At 35.6% G+C, this 24,313-nt stretch overlaps 1 protein-coding gene across 1 annotated transcript; it reads right to left on the minus strand.

Moving 5' to 3' along the window:
- Positions 1-191: 191 nt before the first annotated feature.
- On the minus strand, positions 192-23,834 carry ptk2bb (protein tyrosine kinase 2 beta, b). The gene is made up of 31 exons (XM_058755641.1): positions 23,697-23,834; positions 18,738-18,970; positions 17,999-18,177; positions 17,814-17,901; positions 17,645-17,724; positions 17,345-17,407; positions 16,172-16,226; positions 14,931-15,071; positions 14,753-14,827; positions 14,543-14,644; positions 14,313-14,445; positions 13,973-14,012; positions 13,755-13,783; positions 13,594-13,641; positions 13,382-13,476; positions 13,098-13,179; positions 12,019-12,119; positions 11,340-11,455; positions 9,012-9,112; positions 8,729-8,818; positions 6,374-6,578; positions 6,024-6,132; positions 5,867-5,926; positions 4,873-4,995; positions 4,503-4,652; positions 4,365-4,400; positions 4,195-4,219; positions 4,017-4,063; positions 3,790-3,924; positions 2,781-2,861; positions 192-2,616 (listed from the first exon to the last, which is right to left on the minus strand). The coding sequence occupies exons 2-31, from the start codon at positions 18,927-18,929 to the stop codon at positions 2,380-2,382; spliced, it is 3,018 nt and encodes a 1,005-aa protein (XP_058611624.1). The 5' UTR covers positions 18,930-18,970; positions 23,697-23,834; the 3' UTR covers positions 192-2,379.
- Positions 23,835-24,313: the final 479 nt, after the last annotated feature.

Genomic DNA, 24,313 nt, shown 5'->3' on the forward strand with positions numbered 1-24,313 from the left:
TCTCTTACATTGTTTTGGTCTACAATATAAACACATATTTAATAAGACAAGATGTCCAGATGAATGTTGGGTGGTGTAGAGGATTCAGCAAGCTATGTTATTAACATTTGTACAAGACTTTTCTCGAAAAAAAATCTAGAATCAAAGCAAACAAGTATGCTTGGGGAGTCTTCCAGAAGTTCAAGTTCCAAATTCATTTTATTTGTATAGCACATTTACAACAGCCACTAGGCTGACCAAAGTGCTTTACAGAAGAGAAAATTATAAAAACATACACGGAAAGCAAACCAGATTAAAAAAAAGAACAACCCGTTTTAAAGTTACAGTATAACAGTAATCAATACACTAAGGAAAACAAATAGGTTTTTAGCAGGGACTTAAAAACAGACAGAGAAGGTTGCCATTCTAATCTCTAAAGGCAGGGTATTCCAAAGTCGTGGCCCGGCCACCGCAAATGCAAAAGTCTAACATGTGGAACTACCAACAAAGCCTGGTCGCAAGATCTTAGATGGAGTGTATCAATGAAGGAGTTCAGAGAGGTAGACAGGAGATAGGTTATGTAAAGATTTATAAACAAAGAGTAGAATTTTGAAGTCTATTCTCTGATGAACCGGCAACCAATGTAGAGATCTGAGAATAGGAGTGATGTGCGGCACTTCAGAAGAAGTCTGGCTGCAGCGTTTTGGACTAGTTGAAGGCACGCAATTTGAGATTTAGATATACCGCAATATAAGGAATTGCAGTAATCTAGCCGAGATGTAACAAATGCATGAACAGCCATTTCTAGAGTTTTGGGAGTGAGAAAGTCTCTGATTTCAGACAGCAGACAAAGTTGATAGAAACTGGAACTGATAACGGAAGAGAGATGTTTATCGAATTTTAAATGCTGGTCGACAAGAACACCTAGGTTTCACACCTGTGATGCTCTAAAAACAGATTAACTGTCCAAATCGGGGCGTATATACTGAGAATTCTCATTAGGACCAAAAACAATTACTTCGGTCTTGTCTTCATTTAGGAAGAGGAAATTTTGGGGTGAGCCATGATTTAACCTCGCCTAAGCATTGCAGAAGAGAGGTAATTGCTGCAGAATTGTTTCTTTTGATTGGTAGATAGATTTGAGTATCATCTGCACAGAAATGAAAAGACACACCATGTTTTTGTAAAATAGAGCTCAGAGGTAGCAGGTAGAGAGAAAATAGAGCCTTGCAGAACCACAGCATAAAGGTGCAGGGGAAGAGGTAAAATTACCCAGCTTCACTAAAAACTTTCTGTCCGACAGGTATGACTGAAACCAATTTAGCACGGTAGCTTTTAGACCCACCCAGGACTCTAGTCTGGATAATAGTGTGGAGTGGTCTACGGTATCAAAAGCAGCTGATAAATCTAAAAGAATAAGAACCACAGTCTCCAGAATCAGTGGAGAGATATTGTTTAACACTCTCAGGAGGGCAGACTCAGTGCTGTGAACAGACTTAAAACCAGATTGAAAAACCTCATAAATACAATTACTTGTCAGAAAATGTTGAAGTTGATCCAGCACAATTTATTCCAATACCTTAGAAATGAATGTTAAATAATAAGAAAGTAGGTTAAGTATAGTTCATGGATACGTGAATAATCTCAACTTTCAGTTCCAAAACGAGGTAACTTTCAGGTTATGTAAGTAGCTATAACAACAAATTCTCTGAACATTCTCTGTGGAGCTTATTATATAATTATATAATGTAAGTTTATTATTTCAGAGGTATTCAGCACTTAAGTTCACTATTGATGAGGCTCCAGTGACAAACGTTTTAAAGCACTATTATAACATAAAGCAACATTTATTTTATTTTACTCAAATTTATTCCCATCCCACACATTGTGAATATGCATTCAAAATGTGTTTTCTTTTTCTACAGCACATTTTTATAATTTATTTTTATTATAAAAATGCCACACATACACCAAACACTGAAAGAAAATGGCTAAAAGAAAACTGCAAGCACAATTAAGTTTTTGTTCAATCAATCTTACATATACAAATTTTTGTTCACAGTAATAAGAAAATGCTGATTAAATATATTTAAAGATAGCAGATGCATTTTTGGAACATATTTCTTTGGGTTAATCAACCAGTTCTGGGTATATGTGACAGTAAGTTAACCCTGCTTTCTAGAATACCCCTCTGTCTTGCTTGGTTTTCTAAATCATAAATGTTTACAAGAAGCACTTAACATGATATGACAGCAGTACATCAGCTGCCTGAATTTCTATTGGCTGTTTCATGTCCCACACTGGTGTTGGTTTTGCCCTGTTACTGCATTGCAATCTTATACAAATGAATCAGTCTGTCCTGTACTCAAGCTGTGAGTCAGCATGTCCCAAGCTGCTCTTCTAGTCTGTTGGTGAATTTGGATCCTCAGGTCTGGGTTTGGCCAGGTTTGAGCGCACTCTGGCCTGGTCTACAGCATCTAACAGGTTCTTGGCATCCATGGCCAAATTGTGGGCCGCTGCCAGCATTTGTTTCTTGCACTCTTCCTTCAGAGAGGTGATGGCGTTCTGCTGGGCCAGACGCATCTTACTGATGAGCTCAGCCAAGTCCTTATTCAACAACTTCTGTGTGCCTTCGATCTGAGAGAAACATTTATACTCTTATTAAAATCTCAGCTGGAATGGAGAAGATTAATCTCACTTTTAGCCCCACATTTCACTGCACTGATTTGAACCAAGTATTTCAAGTTGTACAAAAACTTACAGACATTACATGAAACAGTTTCAAACAAGGCAAATACTACCTCTGTTCTACAGGAAACATGCAGAGTTGGTAGTATATCATCCACACTGTTGATCAGATTTCTTAACGAGAGTCCGACAGTCTGTAGACAAAAACGTTAAAGGGGTCATCAGATGCCCATTTTCCACAAGTTGATATGATTCTTTAGGGTCTTAATGAAAAGTCTATAACATACTTTGGGTAAAATTTCTCAATGGTAGTGTAAAACAACACCCTTTTTACCTTTTCAAAATCAGCTCTGCAGAAATCAACCCGTTTTTTGCATGTTGCTTTAAATGATAATGAGCTCTGCTCACCCCGCCCCTCTCTTCTGTGGGGTGACGAGCCATGCTCCGAGAGACTGTTTACTTTAGCTGCGAAACTTGCTAACTAGCACGTTATTAGGAATAGCGATTGCAAAGATTCATAAAAAAAAACCTTATACTCACTTCTGCTGTAAATTAAGCTGGATCACGAATGATTCACGTGAACATAAACGCATTTAGGTAGATTACCACATTACCTTCACAAACAAAAGTAATCCAGTGTCTTCAGCGGCTCAGATGTCGGGAGTAAATGACGACTGCTATGTTCATTATTACATCCAACAACAAAACACCTCAATTGCTATGGAGACATTCTTGTCTACATTCCTGCTCCAGCATCGAAACAATGGTGGTCAGACTGTTACTGCTCACTTAGGGCGAGTCTAAGGTAAGACGGCCTTGTCAATCAACTATCGTGGGAGCGGCCTTCGTCTGTGTGATATCACACAGACAAGAAGCTGAGAATGGCCTGATTTGAAAAAGGGGATATTATTTTTAGGGATTAAATAAAAACCACTGGTTGGATTTTTATCATTATAGGGCAGATGTGTACACACACTGCCAACACACATTTATGTTCAAACAACATGTAAAAGTGAATTTAGCATCCGATGACCCCTTTAAAATGACAGTATGTGAAGCTATTAATGGAAATATTGCTCATAAACAGAATCAGATTTAAATAAAGGCTTTTGTTTTTGTCACCTTGACTGGAGAAATGTAATCAGTAGACAGCAGTGTATTGATGTCATTTTTCAGCTGCACTACCACTTTCACTACGTCCATGACACACTGGTACACACTGTCTTCTGAGCGGTCCAGCTCGGCTGTAGGTGTAGGCTAAAGACACATGAAACTGAATTATGCTTCCTATCATTGTAGAGTCAAATATTTAACATGTACAACCTGCATAGTGTAAAATGAGTCCTTACCTGCACTACAGTTCTGGGTGGTTTTGAAGGAGGTTGACGGAGTTCAGCTTTAAGTGATACAGGATACAGTCAGTAAAGCAGGAAACATAATATGGCACAAGAATTTAACAAATGTTAAAATGCAATTAATTCTTTAAAATTTGTTAAAATTATCACCTGTAGAATACAGAAGACTTACCATAACTAAGTGGTGGTTCAGGTGTCTGATAATAAATAAATTAAAAAAATAAAACATTATTGGGGTTGTATCTGACCATTACTTTTTTTTTTTTACAATTTTTTTAAAAATACATTAGATATCTGAAATGAAAATGTTACTGATGAAATGTATGTAATAAAAATACAAACCTCAGGAATACTTGTGTCTTCATGAACCATTGGGTCCTGAGAAAGAACAGCAAACGTAAAATGTGTATTATAACTAATATTAATGGCAAAGCTATATTATCATACATAAGAGATTGGTAAACAGTCTTTCCGTCTTACCAGAAGCTTCTCCTCCTTCTTTAACCATTTTGTGTCCTCCTCCATCTGTTCTTTCTGCATCTTCAAAGTATCTTGCATGCGCTCCTTCTCTGCCTGCCACAGCCGCTGAGCATCTTCCTTACTGGTCGGCCCGAAAGTGAACTCACCCTCCTACCCCATGCACACACAGAAACTTAGATAGCTTCTAATTAAATATTATTAATTCTTAAAACAATTTAAAAAACCTCCTGTGAAAGCCAATTATTTTATCATTTTAAAATAAAATTAAAACTAAAATCAAATAAATAATAAAAATATTAAATAATGAAAATACATAAAAATAATAAATTAATAGTGAAAGCAGAAAATTTGATAATAGGCCTAATTTTACCCCAAGACTGCGGCGACGGGGTGGGGATGTGGTTATGGTGAGGATGTTAGTTGAGTCCACAGGTGACTGGTAATCACACGGGCTGGCCAGGTCTGGTGAACTGGCACATAAAGCCTCATTAAGCTGGTGAAAATAAAAGCAGAACATATCAAATTACTATAACATATTAAGGCTGGACGGTATATCGAGTTTGTACGACATCTCGATATATTTTTTATAAGCGATACGGTATGAAGCAATACCGTTAATAGCGATACACTGTACAGTAGTTTGATACGAGCACATCTGAAAAAAATATCTAGGGAGGACACAGACTGAACTGCTGCGGAGAAAGTGCATAATACAATTTGTTCTAAACATGTGACAAGCTTTATATGAAGGGTTCAAAAAAACTCGTAAGATACAGTATAGTAGCCTATAGTTTATAGTTTCGCGATCGCGTTCCGGGGGGATATGCCCCCTCAGAGCGCGGGGTTGCACCAGTTGCACCACCCAAAGGATGGCCCTGCTCCGCTAAACTTCACAGACTAACTGTAAAGTGTAATGGGGTAATCAAAATAGCCTTTTTACTCTGTTTGTCTGTGCTTTTTATTATTTTCATTTTTAGTTTAGTAAATTTAACTTCTGCTTTAAAAGCATTATTTTCTTTTTAGATTGCAATGATAGAATGTAATGGGATTTTACCCCTTTTTTGCACATAATATATAACTACATGCTTACATTCACTGTATTTGTTTAATCCAAAATACCAAGATATATACAGTATACCGCAAATACCGCAAATTTTTGCTCATATCGCCCAGCCCTACAACATACAGTATATGTAAAATATAATGACTTTCATTAATTATTATGTATATTATTTATTAAATTCTATTTAGAAAACATATTTATAAGTGAATATACAATTAAATACCAGTATTCAAGGATTCTATATTTACAAGAACAATTTAGTGCTTAGTGTCTTAATATTTAAACAAAATGAACACACTACCTGAAGATGTAGGCCGACACCAAGGGTATTTCCGAAACGGCTAGTATTGACTCTGGAAGGCTGGAGGTGTAAACAAAATACATTGACTGTTAGGCCGAATGTGCTGTTGTAACTGAGTGTAAGAGCAAACAAACAGCGTATGAAAGCTGACAGCTACTTTTGGTGGAGGTTCATTAATGTTAAGCTTGGGCTCCAGGATCCGGGTGTTACGGGCTTTGTCTCTCTCTCTCTCCACCTCTAACTCCTTCTCCATTTGGTGGACATCACTGTTAAAAAGAGCGTGTTGGTTAAAATGTATCTTTTTGACCAAAGAAATAAAATTTCAGTCACTGCAGTCAGCTCATGAATATTTTAGAAGAAAAAAAAAGATTGCATGTTAAAAACATTGATTACACCACTGTGTGATTTTTAACTCAGGATCATCAAATTACAGTAGGTAATATTAGGCTTTTTTTCCAAATGCACAAGATACAGGGCTACATTATCACAGGCCATGAAGGGAGAAACCTAATGTTGCAGGCTAGTTCGGTGAAGGTGGGTCTCTCGCGGGGGTCGTAGCTCCAGCAGCAGGTCATGAGAGAGTACAGGGCAGGAGGGCACTGCTCAGGTTTGGGCAGCCTGTTGCCCTGTTCCAGCTGGTTAATCACATCACGGTTGTCCAGCCAGTGGAACGGCTGTTTACCTCGGCTCATAATCTCCCACACGCACACAGCTATATGGGAGCAACAAGAGAGGATAAAATGGAAGTGAGGGGGAAATTACATGGAAGGTTTGACAGACTTTTGTGCATTTTATACCTCTGGTGTTTAGGAATATCATATGATCATATACAGATAAGTAAATGTTAAAAGGATAGTTCAACCAAAAATGCAAATTGTCATCATGTACTCACCTTCAGGTCATTTCAAACCTGTTTGCATTTCTTTCTTCTGTGGAACACAAAAGGTCAAAGAGTTTCCCACTCTATGTTTTTGGTCTGTACCATTCTTCAAAATATCTTTTATTTTCCACAGAAGAAAGAAAGTCATACAGGTTTGGAATGACATGAGGGTGAATTATACTTTAGTTGCTCTTTTCTGAAAAAAGTGTTGGGATCATCTGTCCATGACTTTCTCCTTGCTTCAGTACTGATGATGGTGCATCTGGAGGGGCAGCACTCTTATGCATGTAACGGTATGAAGATTTCTTTTCATGATTATAGTGACCAAAATTATCACGATTATCAGTATTATCACGGTATTGTTAAAATGTGCTGGAAATGTTCAAAAAGTACTGGCACAAATCGTTTCACCAAGTTTTATATTTACAATCAACAAAACAAATAAAATTACTTTGTTTGCATAATCACTAAAACAATAAGATTACCAATGATGTTCAGATTTTAAATGGCAACACTGACAACAGTTTAATAGTATTTTCGAAATGTTCAAATAAAGCTTTGAAAAAGTTTCATAAAAAGGTAAACCTCACATTTCAGCCTTTAAATAAAGAAAAGGGTTATCAAAATTAATAACTGATTAATAAATGATTATATGTATTTTATCTGCTCCATAAATAATTCTAGCTAACTTATTCGAATTGTTTAAATGTGTAGAATCCAACTAAGCTTGTTTTTCATCAATCGGTCAAAATTTACAGCAGGGCATGCAAATTGGGTCCGTTTTTTGGACAGACATAAACTGCTGCACACAGGCTGAATGTAAATGTAAGTCTCTGTAAATCCGCTCTCTGACATCAGGGGGCGCTTACTGAACAGCAGAATTACAGCTGTTTCCCGTAATCACCGTGGATAAACCAGCATTGCGATTAAGAACACTACTTTATTGGGTATTACATGGAGCGAAGATGAAAACAAAATGCCATCAAATCTTTTCTGAAGACAGCCAGAACCTTCAGAGGTACATTCATATAATTCATTCATTCATATATTCATTTGTATAATTCCCTTAGCAAAACCTCCCAGCTTTCCGTCATGTTTTCACACAAAACTAAACTACTCTGCGTGCTGTGCGCACGTGAGGCTGTTACTTAAAACTGTGCTTTATGCTGGACAGTATTTATTTATCCTCAGTATCCTCAAATCACGGTATTCGAATACGGTTATAATGATAATTAAAATATGAAGCGGTAATACTAACCGTGGGGAATTTTATCATGATTTATCGTCAAACCGGTAATTGTTACATCCCTAATGTGAAGCCATCAATCAGAGAAACTGAGTGAAAGCTCAAGACTCACAGAAGATGGCAGCTGAGCTCCAGAAACAGAGGGCTCTCTGTCTGTCTAGTCATGTGTTATTTAAGCAGTCTTTTAGTGAGGGGCTTCAGAACTAAAATCTGTTGATGTCTCAACCCTAGTATTAAGAATAATATTAATTGAAAACAAATATAAATTGCAGTACAGAAACTTTTACAGTTGTGTTTTATATCAGCATAATTCTTGCACCAAGAAATTAGATTAAAATGAATTGGCAAATTGTAAAAAGTTGTGACAGAAATGAAAGTCAGTTATTGTATGACAATTTGTATAAATTAAGTTTAATGGTGGCCCTGGAGTGCTGAATAATGTTTGTAAGCACAGGACGGTTAAGCATGCCAAAACTGGAAATTGAATTCATAAAAATGAATTATATACCCTGTGAGAATTTTACGATGACTAATATAGAGGCACGAAGGCAATTTTAGAAATACTGGTTTCTGAACACCATTTCAGACTTAAAATATATATAAAATATAAATGCTCAAAATTTTTGCAATAATAATTAATCAAACAAGCGTGTGTCTTTCTAAATTAATGTTACAGTGTCATTTTTTTGGTACAATGGACATGTCGAAATCTGTCGATTTTCTTCTATTCACTCACCGAACATCCACACATCACTGGCCACGGTGAAGCGTCTGAAGTTAATAGATTCAGGAGCCATCCATTTGATCGGTAAACGAGTAACAGATGCTGCAGACATAATGCAAGGTAATGAGAAATTGCTATGCTTGTTAAACGGAATATAAAAAACCCAACAAAGAAAATTTTATAACGTGACAGAGGAGTTAAGATGATTATAGTTGCAACAGAGAATGTAATGATGAATCACAAAATGATTAAACAAATCATAACTTTTATGAGTGTGTAAAACAGCTGAGGTAACCTTTGTAATATTCTTCATCCTCTATATATCTGGAAAGGCCAAAGTCACCCAGCTTCACCGACTCAGGTGTGGCAACAAGCACATTTCGTACAGCTATGTCTCTGTCAAGCAGATCACACCAACACACACAAGTGACAATAGTGAAATTTTAAATCCATTAGATCACTAGTGAAAATGATTCTGTTTTGTAGCTTTGTCAATATTAAATTTATATTATCAGCATAACAATGTGAGTGAAAAGGTGGTTCATTTTTGAAAAAAATATAATTGAAAAAAAAAAATCATAAAAATGTATCTTTAATTTTTAAATAAAATTTCCGCCCACTGTATGCATGTACTGTAAACAATTTGGTTGATTTCCAAGAATGCTCTGTGTTAAAAATGTAAAAACGTTACGATACACACACTAACCATTAAAACATTTGGGGTCAGTAAGATTTTATTTTTAAACAAATGAATACATTTATTCAATTGATCAAAAGTTACAGTAAAGAAATTTTTAATGTTACGAAATTTCAATTTAATGCCATTCTCTTGAACTTTCTATTCAAAGAATCCTGAAAAAATGTATCAATGATTCCACAAACTGTTTTCAACATTGATAATAATAAGAAATGTTTCAAGAGCAGCAAATTAGCATATTAGAATGATTTCTGAAGGATCATGTGATACTGAAGACTGGAGTAATGATGCTGATTATTCAGCTTTGCCATAATTACATTTTAAAATATATTACAATAGAAAACAGTTATTTAAATTCTAGTAAAATTTCACAATTAACCCTTATAAGGTCTTTGGGGTCAGTATGACCCCAATCAACTTTTCTTTAGTTAAAAAATATGTTTCCCTTCATCTTAGTGGAATAAGATTTTGTTACTTTTCAACATTTTTTATCTGTATTCACATAAAAAAAAGGGCTTGATTCAGTTGTTCTGAAGGTATGTAATTTTTTTTACTAATAAGGTCTTTGGGGTCAATATGACCCCAATTGAAAATGAATGGGAAATGCGAAAAAACCTATATATATTTTTTTAATTTGTCAAAAAATAATAATAAATCCAGCATAAGTCTGAAAATTTTCACACAGAAATGAAGGCCTGGTACTAGATCACAAATGCAATGTAGAAAAGACATGCTCACTCACACGCACACGCGCACACACACACACAAAAACACACACGTGTGACTGCAACAAAGAGCATTTTTTATAGAATTTGGCAAATAAAATCAATAAATTCTGCATAAATCTGAAAATGTCTATACAAAAAAATTAAAGCCTGATACTAGAGCACAAATGCAATGTGGAACGAGCATACTCACTCACATACGTACACACACGCACACACACACACACACACACACACGAACACACACACTCTCTCTTACACACATACCCACCATTCATATCTGCTTATTGGAGTTGTTGTTTTTTAGTTTAGTTTGGGTTTTTTTTGGGGGGTTTTTTGGTTTTATTTACATTTATGTAAAAAAAAATTTTTTTTATTTTACTTTTTAGATTGAAATAAATATGTACCTGCAATCACGTTTTAGTGACAACTTGTGACACATTTCTGCAAATTTATGTGGCATTATTGCAAAAACGGGCTCTTCAAAATACATCAAACCACAAAAACTAATTCTAAACTTTGGCAAAAATACTGTTTTTAATGTATTTTATAATGTTTCAATATATACTTACAAAATATATATCAAAAAAGTTGTGAGAGGAGCAGTTGACCACTTTCAGAAAAACGAATGGCTCTCTATGGGCCTCTGCTGGATATATATGGTCATTACACTATTCTTTCAAAAACTGTGATTTCTACAAGTTTTTCTCTAACCACCAGATGGCAGAATTGTATACCTAACACCTAGATCAATATCCAGAAACGATTTAAATTCAATTTAGATCATCATTTAAGAGATTTATTCATAATAATTTAATATTTCACATGCAAGCTAATGGTGTAGTTGAGGATTTTTGTGGTAAACAGGTACAAAAGTACTTCATATCTCCCAAAACACAGCATTAATGTATAGATGAGAAGTAAACAAAAAAAATGATATATTATTTGTATCATTAAAAATGTATCTTTTTTTTACAATTACACTAAAGGTCTTTGGGGTCAATATGACCCCAAAGACCTTTAGAGTAAACAGGAAATGGGATCCTTATGAGGGTTAAATAAACGCAGCCTTGGTGTACATAAAAAAATAAAAAAATAAAAAAATTCAAAAACATAAAAAAATTAACCGACCCCAAAATTTTGATAGTATATATACCACATGGATAATAAAGAATGAAAAATATTGAAGTGTATGTTGCACCTGTGGACCATGTTCATTCCTTGTAGGTAAACAAGCGCTTTGCAGATCTGTAGGCTGAAGAGTACCAGAGTTACGTTGGTCAAACTCTGCTGACTTTTTGTCAAGTACTTCCCCAGCTGTGAACACAAAACAAGTATTGTCAGTATTAGCAGAGCAAAAAACAAAAAAACAAACAAAAAAAACACTTTATTAAAGTGAAGCATTACACATACAGGCAATACAGTTAGGCTTTGCGCTGCCCTGAGTTGGTTTATTAAATCATGCACATGTTTGAGTTCACCACTAGTTGACTGCTCAAGCCAGTCATTCAGTACTTGACAAGACGCAGTGTTGTTGATTCATTCAATACTGAACTTCCTGTGAGTTTATAAACAGTTTATGATGGTTTTACAGAGCCTGTAAATGTTAATAGAGCCATATCTATGGCATTCACTTGATTGAGTTTGCTCAATCAATCACAGCAGTTCTGGCAAATGGAATTACACTATGGATTGAAAGGGAATTTTATTGATTTAATTTAAAAGTTACGTAAACCCTCTATCTCATATAATATATTACCACCCTCCCCAAAATAATCACTCATAGTGACAACATTATTGGTCCTGCAATTTTCCAAAAGACGTGTTTTGACATAATACAAATAAGAGTGATAACATCCAGCATCTGGGCTGTTGTTTACCTCCCCGTGCTGACACAGCTCCATGACGATCCATACTGGGTCTTCCTCAATCACTCCTATTAGTCGCACTATGTGTGGATGGTCCAGGTTCTTCATGATAACTGAATTCAGATAAAAGAACACAGTTACTCATTATTATATTTTTATATTTTATTGTTTATTTTTGCTACATTTCAAATGTCTAATATAGATTGTTTCAAAATCTGGGACCCAGATTTTCTTAAAATATGAAAACTCGTCATAAAAAAATTAACTGATGTATTACATAAAACTTCAAAATGTATTATGTGAAAACTATTTATTAGTATATTGTTGCATCATTTTTTATGACTTTTTGCTACTGTGTCATTTCTACCACAGCCAACAATTTAACAATTTTGTCAGTTTTTCAAAAGAGAAAACAGCAGTGGTTCGCAACCTTTTTGACCAACTGTCCACAACTATATTTAATCCCATTTCTATTTAACAGTTTATTATTTGTGAGTGTAATTTATTTGATAAGGATAAAAAAAATTAAAATATTTTTTCTCACAATTTCTACACAATAAAATATTTTAGCTGCACAAAAAAAAAAAAGTATATTCTTTATAAAAATGACCATGGTGTTTTCAGATTTTATTCATTCACTTTTTCAAGTAACAATCAAACTTTTAAATTTAGGCTTCCTGATATATCATATAATATAATACAGTGGGAATCTTGATTTTCTTGCGCATAATTTCTAATCAAGCTGTAATTTAGTCAAATTATGCAATCATATTTATTGTGTTTATGTAAAATACACAAAATTACAGCTATAATTTTAGCCTTAGCAAGTCAAAGATGTCCAAAATATTTCAAATGTTATTTCCACCACAGAATGTTATTAAACCCAATACATCATTTGAGATATGCTAGAAAAAACAAAAAAAAACTGACACTTCAGAAAACGATGACAGAATTCTTTGGTGATTGATGAGTATACACACTCGCTGTATATACACAAATTTAATATGTTGTGATAATTTATAATCTAAAAGTCCACAGTTACAAAAGTGGCCATAGTTGAAGAAACATCTATTGAGTTTTCATTTACGTACCAGCTTCACCCACGAACTTCTCTCTGACATCAGGTGCACATTCCTTACAGGTCTTCACCGCAACATTAATCTTCTCCCCATTCTAACCAAGACAATTAAAAATATTCTATTAAAAAAATGAAACTAATCATATTAGCTAAGTCACTAATGATGAGATTTGCTAATGTTATTGTAAGACATCTAACACCATTGTGCTATATGTACTGTAAAAGGAAAATCCAGTTTTCAACAAAAAACTGTTTTCATTGCATCATCACATGACTGCAGTGTCTAGTACTGCTTGCCTTTTTCTGGTAAACTCCTTCATGAACCTCGCCAAAGAAGCCTTCACCCAGCATACGTTTCAGGATAATATCTTTCCTAGACAGTCCAACCTTTGCTATTGCAAAACACATGAAGAGCACATCAGTACAAACAATAATGAGAAAGTGCACGATTTTACAGTGATACTGACCCTGAACACATAAAAAAATAAAAAAACAATTCCCATACATACCAGGTGGTGGTGGCTTTTCATCTGGGATTTCACAGTATATATCAGAGTCTGAAAGATAGATTTGATGTTATTACATTGTCCTGAACTTGTTAGCATAATACAGCAAATATCAAGCTGAGTATCTGAATTGGATTGTAACTAAAGGAGTGTCTGATACTCACTGCTGTATCTGAAGCTTTCTGTTTTGTTCCTAACAGCAGGAAAGAGTGAATAGCAATAAGGAGAGCGAAATAAAGTATTTAAAATGTACGTACAACTCCATTTCACTTTGTGAATTATTCCATGAGAGATCACTTTAGATTTATAGCAATTAACAATTATTCTGTGTTGTAGTCCTGAGGAGAAGAAAACAGAGATAGAGGAATGTTGATGTACTCACCCGGAGGGAATTTCAGGAAGAGAGTTGCGCAACTGCACACCTAAGACAGCGAAGATAAATCTCAGTTTGCAATACAGAGAAATATGGCAATCCCCAAACCCACATTAATCACAAAAGACAAGATTCCAAACGCACAACGTTCAGAAGAGTGCTGCCAAAAACTCTCAGCATTTCAGAAAACGTCTAGTCATTTATCTCAGCTTTTTTCCAGATGATAAGAATTTAGAAAATAAATAATGATCAATCCTCTGGAAGTAGTTCACACAAGCTTTAACTCTTTTAAATGACTCTTTGTAAAATGACTATTGACATTCACAGACATACATTAATTGGGGTTTACCTTTAGGAGATTTACGTTTATTTGGACCATCTATCAAAGACGAGTCTGTGTGGTTAAGCAACCGACAGTAGCCATCGATCAGATCAGCCATGTTCTCCGCAATGGCTAGAGATGCCACACTGATGTTAAGAGGCTAGAAATTGAAAAAAAGGTCATGTCTAGTTTACCACAAGAGTGGCATTGTGCATATGAAGTTTAACAACCTAATACTGAAGTGAGAACATTCTCACCTGTTTGGCACCCTCAATATCGATAAGTAACAATGTTCTGCCATCACTCTGTGTGTTATACTTGATATTTCGGATCTGTTTAAATTCAGCAAGGCAAACAGCCTGGGGAGAGTAAACGAGCATGAACTTGAAACAACATTTGGACAATGACAACTAGCATGAAAATAAGGAACAAATACTTGATTGGAAATTAAGTATGAAGTTGCTCACGGTGGAGTCTGCTTTGGTACGTTGCCGAATGCCTTTGAGACCAATGACTAAATCCACTGCTAAACTCCAACCTTGCTGTGTAGATTAAGAGGGACTTTAGTAAATTCAATTTAGCACATTTAATCTTCCACTTTGAATAAACCCCAACATTTTTTAACACCTAAGTTGGAGAACTTACCACTAGCTCACAAGGAAATATTTCCTCGTCAAAGTTGGAGAATTCCCCATAGGTCTCGAAGAACTTGATCATACACTCGTCCTCCTTTAGTAATGCATACTGCTGAAACGTTTGCTGGATGAGCTTTCTGAGTTGCTTGGGCTGTTAAAACCAAAGTTTTACAGTTTAGATGTAGAATTTCAGTGTGCTAAGCTCTCATAAGCTGCCACTTGTTTATTTTTTCAATTTGATTTATTTATTTTAGGGTTTATTTTGACTGGCTAGCTGCATATTATCCCTTACTTCTCTGCATTTTCTCCATTCATTTAAAAAAGATTACATATTCATACAAATCTGAATTTATGCTGAATTTAAATGTCTTGAAAAAAAAAAAAAACATTGAACACAAACAACTTACAACTTTTTTAATTTTAAATTTTAACTCTTGAAATGGCCTGTTAAAGGAGAATTTCATTTCCAGAATAAAAATTTCCTGATAATTTACTCACCCGAATGTAATCCAAGATGTTCATGGAAAAAAGTTTTTGAGAAAACATTCCAGGACTATAATGGACTATAATGGACTTCAATATAGGCCAACAGGTTGAAGGTCCAAATTGCAGTTTCAATACAGCTTCAAATTTCTCTACACGATCCCAGCTGAGGAATAAGGGTCTTATCTAGCAAAATGATCTGTCATTTTCTTTTAAAAATTACAATTTATAGACTTTATAGTCTTGCACTAGCTATGCGATGCGTGTCCACATCTTCATGCATTACGTAATCACGTTGGAAACATCATACACGGTTAGTTCTTCATCTGTGTACTTGGGTTCCTCCAGCTTCAAAATAGTCCGACATTTGTTTCACCATAATAGGTTTTATTTGCATGTTCGCTTTGTAAACACTGGGCTGGTACTTCCGCTTACGTCACGCATGTAACGAGCATTTGTGGTTAAAAAGTATATAAGATTGTATTTCTTTAGAAAATGACCGATTGCTTTGATAGATAAGACCCTTATTTCTCGGCTGGGATGGTGTAGAGAGCCCTTTGAACTGCAATTCAGACCTTCAACCCATTGGCCACCACTGAAGTGTCAATTCACCATTGAAATTAATTTCTTTTTCGACTGAAGAAAGAAAGACATTAACATCTTGAATCACATGGCGGTGAGTAAATTATCAGGCAATTTTCATTCTGGAAGTTAACTTCTCCTTTAACAAAATAATGGCACCATAGGAAAGTGGAAAACAAATCTAACCTTCATACTGTCGATAAGTCCCTTAGGAAAGAACAGGTCCAGACCAACATCTTTTCTAAATAAAAAAGCACCATATTAGCGAACATAAAAAAAAAAATCACCTTTTTAAAATTAATTAAAGCTGCAGTCCATACGTTTTGCCTCTTTGTCGCCATCTCTGTTTGAAAACCTTGAACTGCAGCTGTGTGCGGAATTATCTTGCTTGCGTGGGATGTGCTCTAGCACAGCTTCAGCGCGGATGAATCTAATGGTTTGAGGTGAATGTGTAGCTGTCAGTCACCGCACTGGTGTGGATATTTACTGTTCTTCGTAATCACAGATTCTAGCCTATGTCTTGGAATATATGACCCAAATCAGAATTTTCACCGTATATTGCCGTCTGAACAAGTAAGTAACAAGTCTGCCACGTTTGTTCTGACCAACTGAGGAAAAAAGCATTACCATGAATCGCGCTACCAATAGTGATTTAATCTAAAGATCGGTTAGCTCATATCATATCAAACCGTGCAAAGTATTATTATTGTTACACTTTATTCTCAAGTTATTAATGTAAACAACATCAGCATTGCGTGACTACGAGTATAGTGTGTATTAGTGTGTAGATTTCAATTTCTGTACAGTCTAATATCTAATTGTCATACCATTTGAATTTCATATTAATAAATTCTTTTAACCCAAAAAGCAAACTTTGCTCCCTTTGAACTGGTTTTCTTTAAAATACAAATCTTGTGTAATCCCAGGCTATTTGTAATCAGAAGCACATTTAAAACTGGAATATAATTTAATTTCATTCACATGTGTTTCATAAACACATAATACTTTCTGGATTACAATCCACCATCAAAATGATGGTTATAAACGATGGCTATAAATGATCCGCCACCTGCAGGATCCTCATATGCGATAGCCTACTAGCCGTGACAACTTCTTTATGTTTACAGACGTGACGTAATGATGCAATGCCATGCTCGAATTTCCTGCAAAAACCTACCTGTACCACTCAAATTAGAAAACATTATTATAAGCTTACCGTTGTGAATCGGGCTAAAGTAAGGCGATAGTTTTGAACACTGGCTGGTTATGTACTTGCTCAAATATTGATTTCGGATCATTTTTAGCCAAAACAAAGTTACGGACTGCAGCTTTAAGTACAAATGAAAAATACAAACTTACTCTAGCAAGTCAAAGTTGGTCTTTTTCTCTAGACCTTTGGCATTCATGTCTTTATAAAACCTCCTGAAAGACAGAACAAACCATACATGTGATGCAATGCTCTGAAATTACCTCACGATTGAATAATATTTTGTACCTAGAGTAATGTGAATTGAATTATTGAATAACTGAAAATTGCTCATTTTAGTTCTGGGAAAACTCTGGAATTGGAAATATGTACTCAGTTGCTGGTCATGAAGTCCTGCAGTTACACTGGATAATCAGACAATATCAATAAAAGCAAACTATGCTTTTTGTTACCTGATCTCCAAACAGCCCAGCTGAAGTGCCATGCCGTCGCTAACTTTGCTAGCATGATGCTGCATGTAGTCACAACGCACCTGCCGGAACAGTATTTACATGAACTTACTAACAAAACATAACCACATACAACCACAGACAGGAAGCAAATCTGGAGAAGTTTGCTGACCTGTTGATAGAAATACAAAAGGAACGTCCTGTCCTCTTTTAACCTCTTCACGAAATCAGTGGGAATGTAGCGAATCCTAAGATCATATCTGAAATAAAACACATACGCACATTTATGAAAAGTTCAAATAATGGCCAGTATATTGGTGATATGAGTCAAGAATGACCACCGTCATTCTCCCTCACCTCCACTCCGCCTCGGCGTGATGGCTCTCGTAGCGTTGCTCAACCTCTCCTACAGTCAGGTTTGGATGAAGCCAGTGGAGCTCTTCAGATTTGAGATGTTTGAGCCTCAGCCCAAAGCATCCTGGGTTTTGCACATTTGGGCCCAAACGCCCACTGATCAGAATAGACTGGATGATAGTCTGATGGATAAGCAAAACACCAAGTGTTCAGACATGGTATTCCAACATTTGGCATGATATTACTAGAAGTACCATAATTCAGTTTTTCTAGTCATACAGATTACCATTCAAACATTTGGGGGCAGTGAGATTTTTCACTTTTATTCAGCAAGGGCGCATTTAAAATGACAGCAAAGACATTTATAATATTACAAATGATTCACATAAATGTTGTTCTTTTGAACTCCACAAAAATATTAAGCATCATATCTGTGTTAAACATTGATAATAATAAAACAAAAAGTTTATTGAGCACCAAATGCATATTAGAATGATTTCTGAAAGACCATGTGACACTTAAGACTGGAGTAATGACTGCTGAAAATTCAGCTTTGCCATTACAGGAATAAATTACATTTTAAAATATATTAAAATAGAAAAGAGTTACTTTAGGTTGTAATAATATTTCACATTATGACTTTTTTTCACTGCATTTTTGATAAATAAATGCAGCCTAGGTGAAATAAGACACTTCTTTCAAAAACATTAAATAAAACTTTTGAGCAGTAGTGTATGTATACCTTGATCTGCCATGAGCTGTCACATTTGACCAGTTTGAAGTTTTTGCTGAGGTTGCTGCTGCTGCTGAAGCACACTTTGATGATCTTCACAGGACTGCCATCTCCAACAGGACCCAGGTCAGGGCTTTTGATGCCCCCATCCCAGTCCTGGGTGGGTACCTTCCAGGAAAGGGTGCTTGCATCACTCGCCATGTCCTCAAAGATATCCACACACCATTACACAATCATCTCATCTGGTAATAAGGCCAGTTTGGAAACACAAGAACAGGGTTTATAGTTAACTGAACCATGTCTGGCACGTGCATTTTGCATTAATGGCAATCAGGCCCGGATTAACACAGTGTAGTGCCCTAGGGTGACCACATTTGAAGTGGCCCCCGTTTTTTAATAAAAAAAAAATTCCATAAGAACAGGTAGAATAAGAAGAATAAGTTACTAATCAAAAGAAATCATTTAACAAAATTAGTTTCCACTACAAAGGTGGCACAGAAGAACACAAAAGTGGCATGTAGGTAAATTTACAGACATTTAGAGAGGCTCAGAGGTGGCATGGATGTTTTAAATTCATAACAATGTTGTGAGATTAATGTTTTAAATATAACATTTTGAATATAGAACTATTGTTTGATTGAAATTATTTAAATAACTGAAAGGACACTTTAAACATAAAAATAAAACTGCCAACAGGTGGCGGTAAATCACTGATTCGTTTGAACAGCTGATTCATTCAGGAACGAAGCAAGTGACTCACTTTATGAGTGGGTAATTGAATCACTGACTCACTAGACTCATTTAAAAACGCAGGTTCATTCATAAATGAAACACCGCTATGTTTGAATGGAGATGCGCAGCGCTCGGCTGTGACTGTTTGAAACTATGTTCCTTGACTAAATAGAGCAAAATCAGGCAATATTGTTAAAAGTCATACAATGTACATCACTTTATATAACTTATTGTTTATTGAGCTGTTGTATTAATTTAATATCACATTTACAAACACCTTTAATAATCTTTAAAAGCTGTTACTCACTTCAGCAATCTCACAAAACTCCATTATAATCAATGAAGCTCTCTACACTGCACAACGAATCTCTTATTTACACCATCTACACTTTGTTTGTTATAACGAGAGCATTTGTGAGCGTGCATAACTCAGCAATGAACAAAAGTATTTTGAGCAGTGAGTGGATTCTGATTAACATTGCATTCAAGGAATCAACATATGTCTGCGATACATTACTCAACGCTGCACAAACACGCAAGTAGAAATCTTTGAAGCTCCTCTCAGCGCAAACACAAATAGCCTATGCTGATCCAACCCATTCTCACACCCAACTCGTCACATATTGAAGCTTGGTCAGGACCACTTGGCGTCGCTTTTGACGCTCAAGGTACCCTTAGCGTCATTTTTCGACTTGCAGGGTCCTCCGTTGCTTTAAATAGGAAACCCTTAGCGTCAATATGCCGACGCCATACTGGGAATTTTATCGTCATAATTAAATTATATATTGTGTAATAACATTGCCATTATTGCATATATGTTGGGGTGTGATTTTTCAATGTAAACAGCCACAACAGTTTTATTTATATTACATTATTTACACATTATGAGCACATAACCCAACCCCTGCCCCTAAATTTGTCAATAAAACACAAGATATAACAGGCAGATACAACTACTGTCATAATTTATTCAAAAATATTAATATTCCAAGTCTTCGAGGCAAAACATTTGATTTGTGAGAGGAGTAGGCGCGTTAAGCTCATCCCGTATGCAGTCTGTGCGCGAATTCAAAAATGCCGCCAGAAGAAGCCTTGGTTGTGAAATGCTATTGGCTCTTGTGTGTCTCGTGACCGATTGCGTTTTGCTGTTCTGACAGGCTATTGGCTCTTCTGTGTCTCGTGACCAATTGCGTCATGCTACGGGACTTGAGTATCTTTTGAATGAGATGTGAGCGTTAACGGAGCGGGATCATTTTCAGCGATTAAAACCTTATGTTTTGCTCTCTTCTTCTCATAAAGACTTCGTATGGCTTCAGAAGACCTGGAATGCAGCACGACTTGTTTGTAATGCTTTTATACTGCTTGTTTATGGGCAGTTTTTGCAATAAACACCGGTGACTTAACTTACATTTGCCTGTTAACTGTTACGTGTTTTATGTTGTTCAGAAGTGGGTAGGTTTAGGGTAGGGGTGGGTAAGGTGCTCCAATAAAAGTATAAATGTATATAAAATTATTTATATTTTTTACAAATGCATGCAAACCATTAAACTAAGACAAACAACTGAAAACAACGGCGGAGAACGTATTGTCATTTTCCATAAGCGTCTTGACCTGACGCATAAAGCAAGCAATTGAAAGCAATGGAGTTCCTATTTTGTCATATAATGACGCCTAGGGGCACTTTTGGCGTCTTCATAGTGACGCGAAAGGCGTTTGACCATGCTTCAGTTTTGACGCCTTGGGAGTGAGAATGGGTTGGCTGATCGGGTTAGTCGCACAGGTGCTCCTAAATATGTTTTGATAGTCGCACACAGTAGCTACTTTTCAGTCGCCCTGTATAGCCCTGGCAATGTGTCATGATATTTTCTCTTCTTTTTTTAAAAAATTTACGTTTCGCACAACCGCCAAGTCGATGCTGCCTATCCATTTGTGAATAAATATGCTCGACTCTGACTGGGGGGAGGGGGCAAATACACTGGGACCTGACCCAATCGCAATTCTTTATATGCGTGCATATATTTGATATTCTCTCTGTATATTGTATCATTAACTGTTCATTTTCTATGCATCTGTATCTCTTCCAGCAAAATAATATATACAAAACATGAAAAAATATTTTAAAGGTCTTGTCATTATCGTAATCACTTGGTGCCCCCCTATTGGCTGGTGCCCCAGGGCACTCGCCCAATCCGTCTATGGATAATCCGGCCCTGATGGCAATGTATATAATACTTTTATACACTTCTACTATTTTGTCTAAATAAATTAAAAATAAAACAAAAAGCAGTCATTTTAAAAGAGAAAACTGCATTTATGCATCACAACATTATAATTTACAGCATGAAAATAGACATTCATTTTGAGATTTGTTAAAGATTACATTTAACAATTATTAGTGTTTTTAAAGATTAACTTTAAGTGAGGGTTAGATGATGGCACAGAAATCAGCATGAACAATTATATATACAATATCAATAGATACAACACATTTAAAAACTCTAAACTCTAATATATGTTATGGTACCCATATAATTTGCATAGCTATTAGACAACCTAAAACCTTACCAAATTAAAAAGCCTTCACATACCATTCACCTACTTCAATGCATCCATTTAGACCAAAGTTTACACTGTGTTTGCTCACAGTGGCTGTGTTTCTGTGCTCAAATAATTATGTCTCTCACACCCATGTGATTGTATTTACTGGAATGCAGAGCTGATACAGTATGGATTTGCAGTGTGGTGTCATACTGTTTAGATGGTGTCTGACATAAAATCTAAAGGCACAGCAAGATTCTAGTTTATGAATGTATACTATATAACTATTTATATAGTTTATGCGTGTTTCTGTGTATGTATTCCCTTTTAGGGCTTGTCTTGCTGTGTTGTTTGCCTGAGGCAATGAATTCCTAGAAGTAAGGCTACATGTCTTTTTTAAATTACTGAAACAGTCTTGTGCAATGCCTGCATATGACAAAACCTTTGTGTTAAATAATGTGAGATTAATTATAATCCCTTATTGTTACTGTTTTAAAATGTGTCATGAATGCCAAGAATAAATGTCTCAGTTTTATTTGGTTTCGGTTTTAAGTCTTCTTTTTAAGTGCCTAATCATTTGATTACACAAGGCTAAAGTTCCGGTGTCACACTTGAGTAAAGCTGACATTGTTTTTAAAGTTTGGTTAGTTTAAAAAAATAACCATCAGTGTAGCAACCAGAATGAATTGACTTGTTCTGAAATAGTTAATCTAGAAAAGATAACAAGTATGTGGGATTTGACCTCTAGAGGCTATAGATTTTGCAAGCTAACACCAGCTCCGAGCTACAGAGCACAAAGAGAATACAGGACCAGCACAAGGGAGGAGCCCTACATATGAAAACAGATTTATATTTAATGGGGGGGGGGGGGGGGTATTTCAATGTTAGATTCTAAAACAACAAAGCTGCAACAGATTTTTAATAGTTAGTTTTATGTGTCTAACATAAGTAATTAAATTATATATAGGCCTAATTCTATGTTGTTGTTGTTGTTTTAAACATATGTTCCCTGACTGAGAGTAGGAAGCAAATAAATAAATAAGTATGGATAGATACTCTTGTGTTCTGTTGTTCATATTGTTTTATATAAGTTGATGTTGTTGTTGATTTTCCCCACTATCATCTCTAAGAGAATAAAGTACATATGCACCTATATAATGCTTAGCTTTTAATTATATAATTGCATGTTGTTTCCTGGAACATAATCCTCCTCACCCAAAACATGCCGAATACGGAGGTCCTGTATTGCCTTGCAGTTATCGTTAATCAAATGGTGAAATACTTAGTTAAGAAGCTGACAACCTTAAACTCCTTCTAAAGACGAAATAAAGGCAGACCTCACTATGAAATCCTCGATAGCAGGTTTCGTGGACAGACTCTCCACAAGCTCTATGGAGACACTGGAATGCGCGTGCACATAACTGTACCTGCGCAGACTTGCCCTCCAAAACACACACATGTAGCCTACATAGCCTATATAAACGCAGGTAAAAGAGCTTTAATATAAAATTACGTCTTTTAAATAATATTATATCCATAGATTACGACACATTTGGATCATTCTTGAATACATTAAAAAAATTGTGATTTTAATGAGTGAATTATTAACAATGTGGTGTGACTATTCATGTAAAATAAGTTAGTGCGATGTCTCGGCCACCGCCATCAACCCTGTATTCATTTAAATTGCTCACTAACCTTGCGAAGTTGTGCTCTACGTTTTTTTCATATTTCCTTAAAGTTTCCCAGTCAAAGTCCAGCTCTCAGACACAGGTAGACAGAGAGACTGCTGCTGAAACCACTCCCTTCGCTTGAGTGCACTTCCTATTCTTGCACTGCAGTTATAGGTGAGAGCAAACGGTCATCACTAATAATAACACGCTGTCATATACACACATTTGATTAGAAACTCCGTCTAGTTTGCAAAAGTCATATGTTTTAACAGATATTTCATGGGAAATGCTCAAATGGTAGGAATAATAATAATAATAAAGTCAACCTCATTTTCCTCAATTTTAAACGTTTCCAACAAAACTCACCTTTGTCATTTTTTCGTTGTTTTTTAGACACGACTGACATCTAGTGGCCACCTATAGGAACAACTATTTTAGACTTTGCCCTTTAATTGTAAGGTAACACAAAAAGTCAGTAGGCTAATTAGATCTGTCATGAAATGTTACTTTATGATGTTTACATTAATTGTTACCTAATCAAATCATCATTAGTGATGTGCATTGCAATTTTACGTAACACATTTGAATAAGTGAGGGACAATGAGGTACAATGAACTTTAGCCTGTATAACATTATTAGCTT

The sequence above is a fragment of the Onychostoma macrolepis genome, chromosome 20 (genome assembly GCF_012432095.1).
Source record: "Onychostoma macrolepis isolate SWU-2019 chromosome 20, ASM1243209v1, whole genome shotgun sequence".
Classification (NCBI taxonomy): domain Eukaryota; kingdom Metazoa; phylum Chordata; class Actinopteri; order Cypriniformes; family Cyprinidae; genus Onychostoma; species Onychostoma macrolepis.

Coding starts and splice junctions, on each gene's coding strand:
- ptk2bb (XM_058755641.1), bottom strand. CDS start 18,929: ATGGCGAGTGATGCAAGCACCCTTTCCTGGAAGGTACCCACCCAGGAC. Junction 17,725..17,813: donor TTTTGTATTTCTATCAACAG/GTCAGCAAACTT, acceptor CTGTTCCGGCAG/GTGCGTTGTGACTACATGCA. Junction 6,133..6,373: donor GAACTAGCCTGCAACATTAG/GTTTCTCCCTTC, acceptor TCTTTTTAACAG/TGATGTCCACCAAATGGAGA.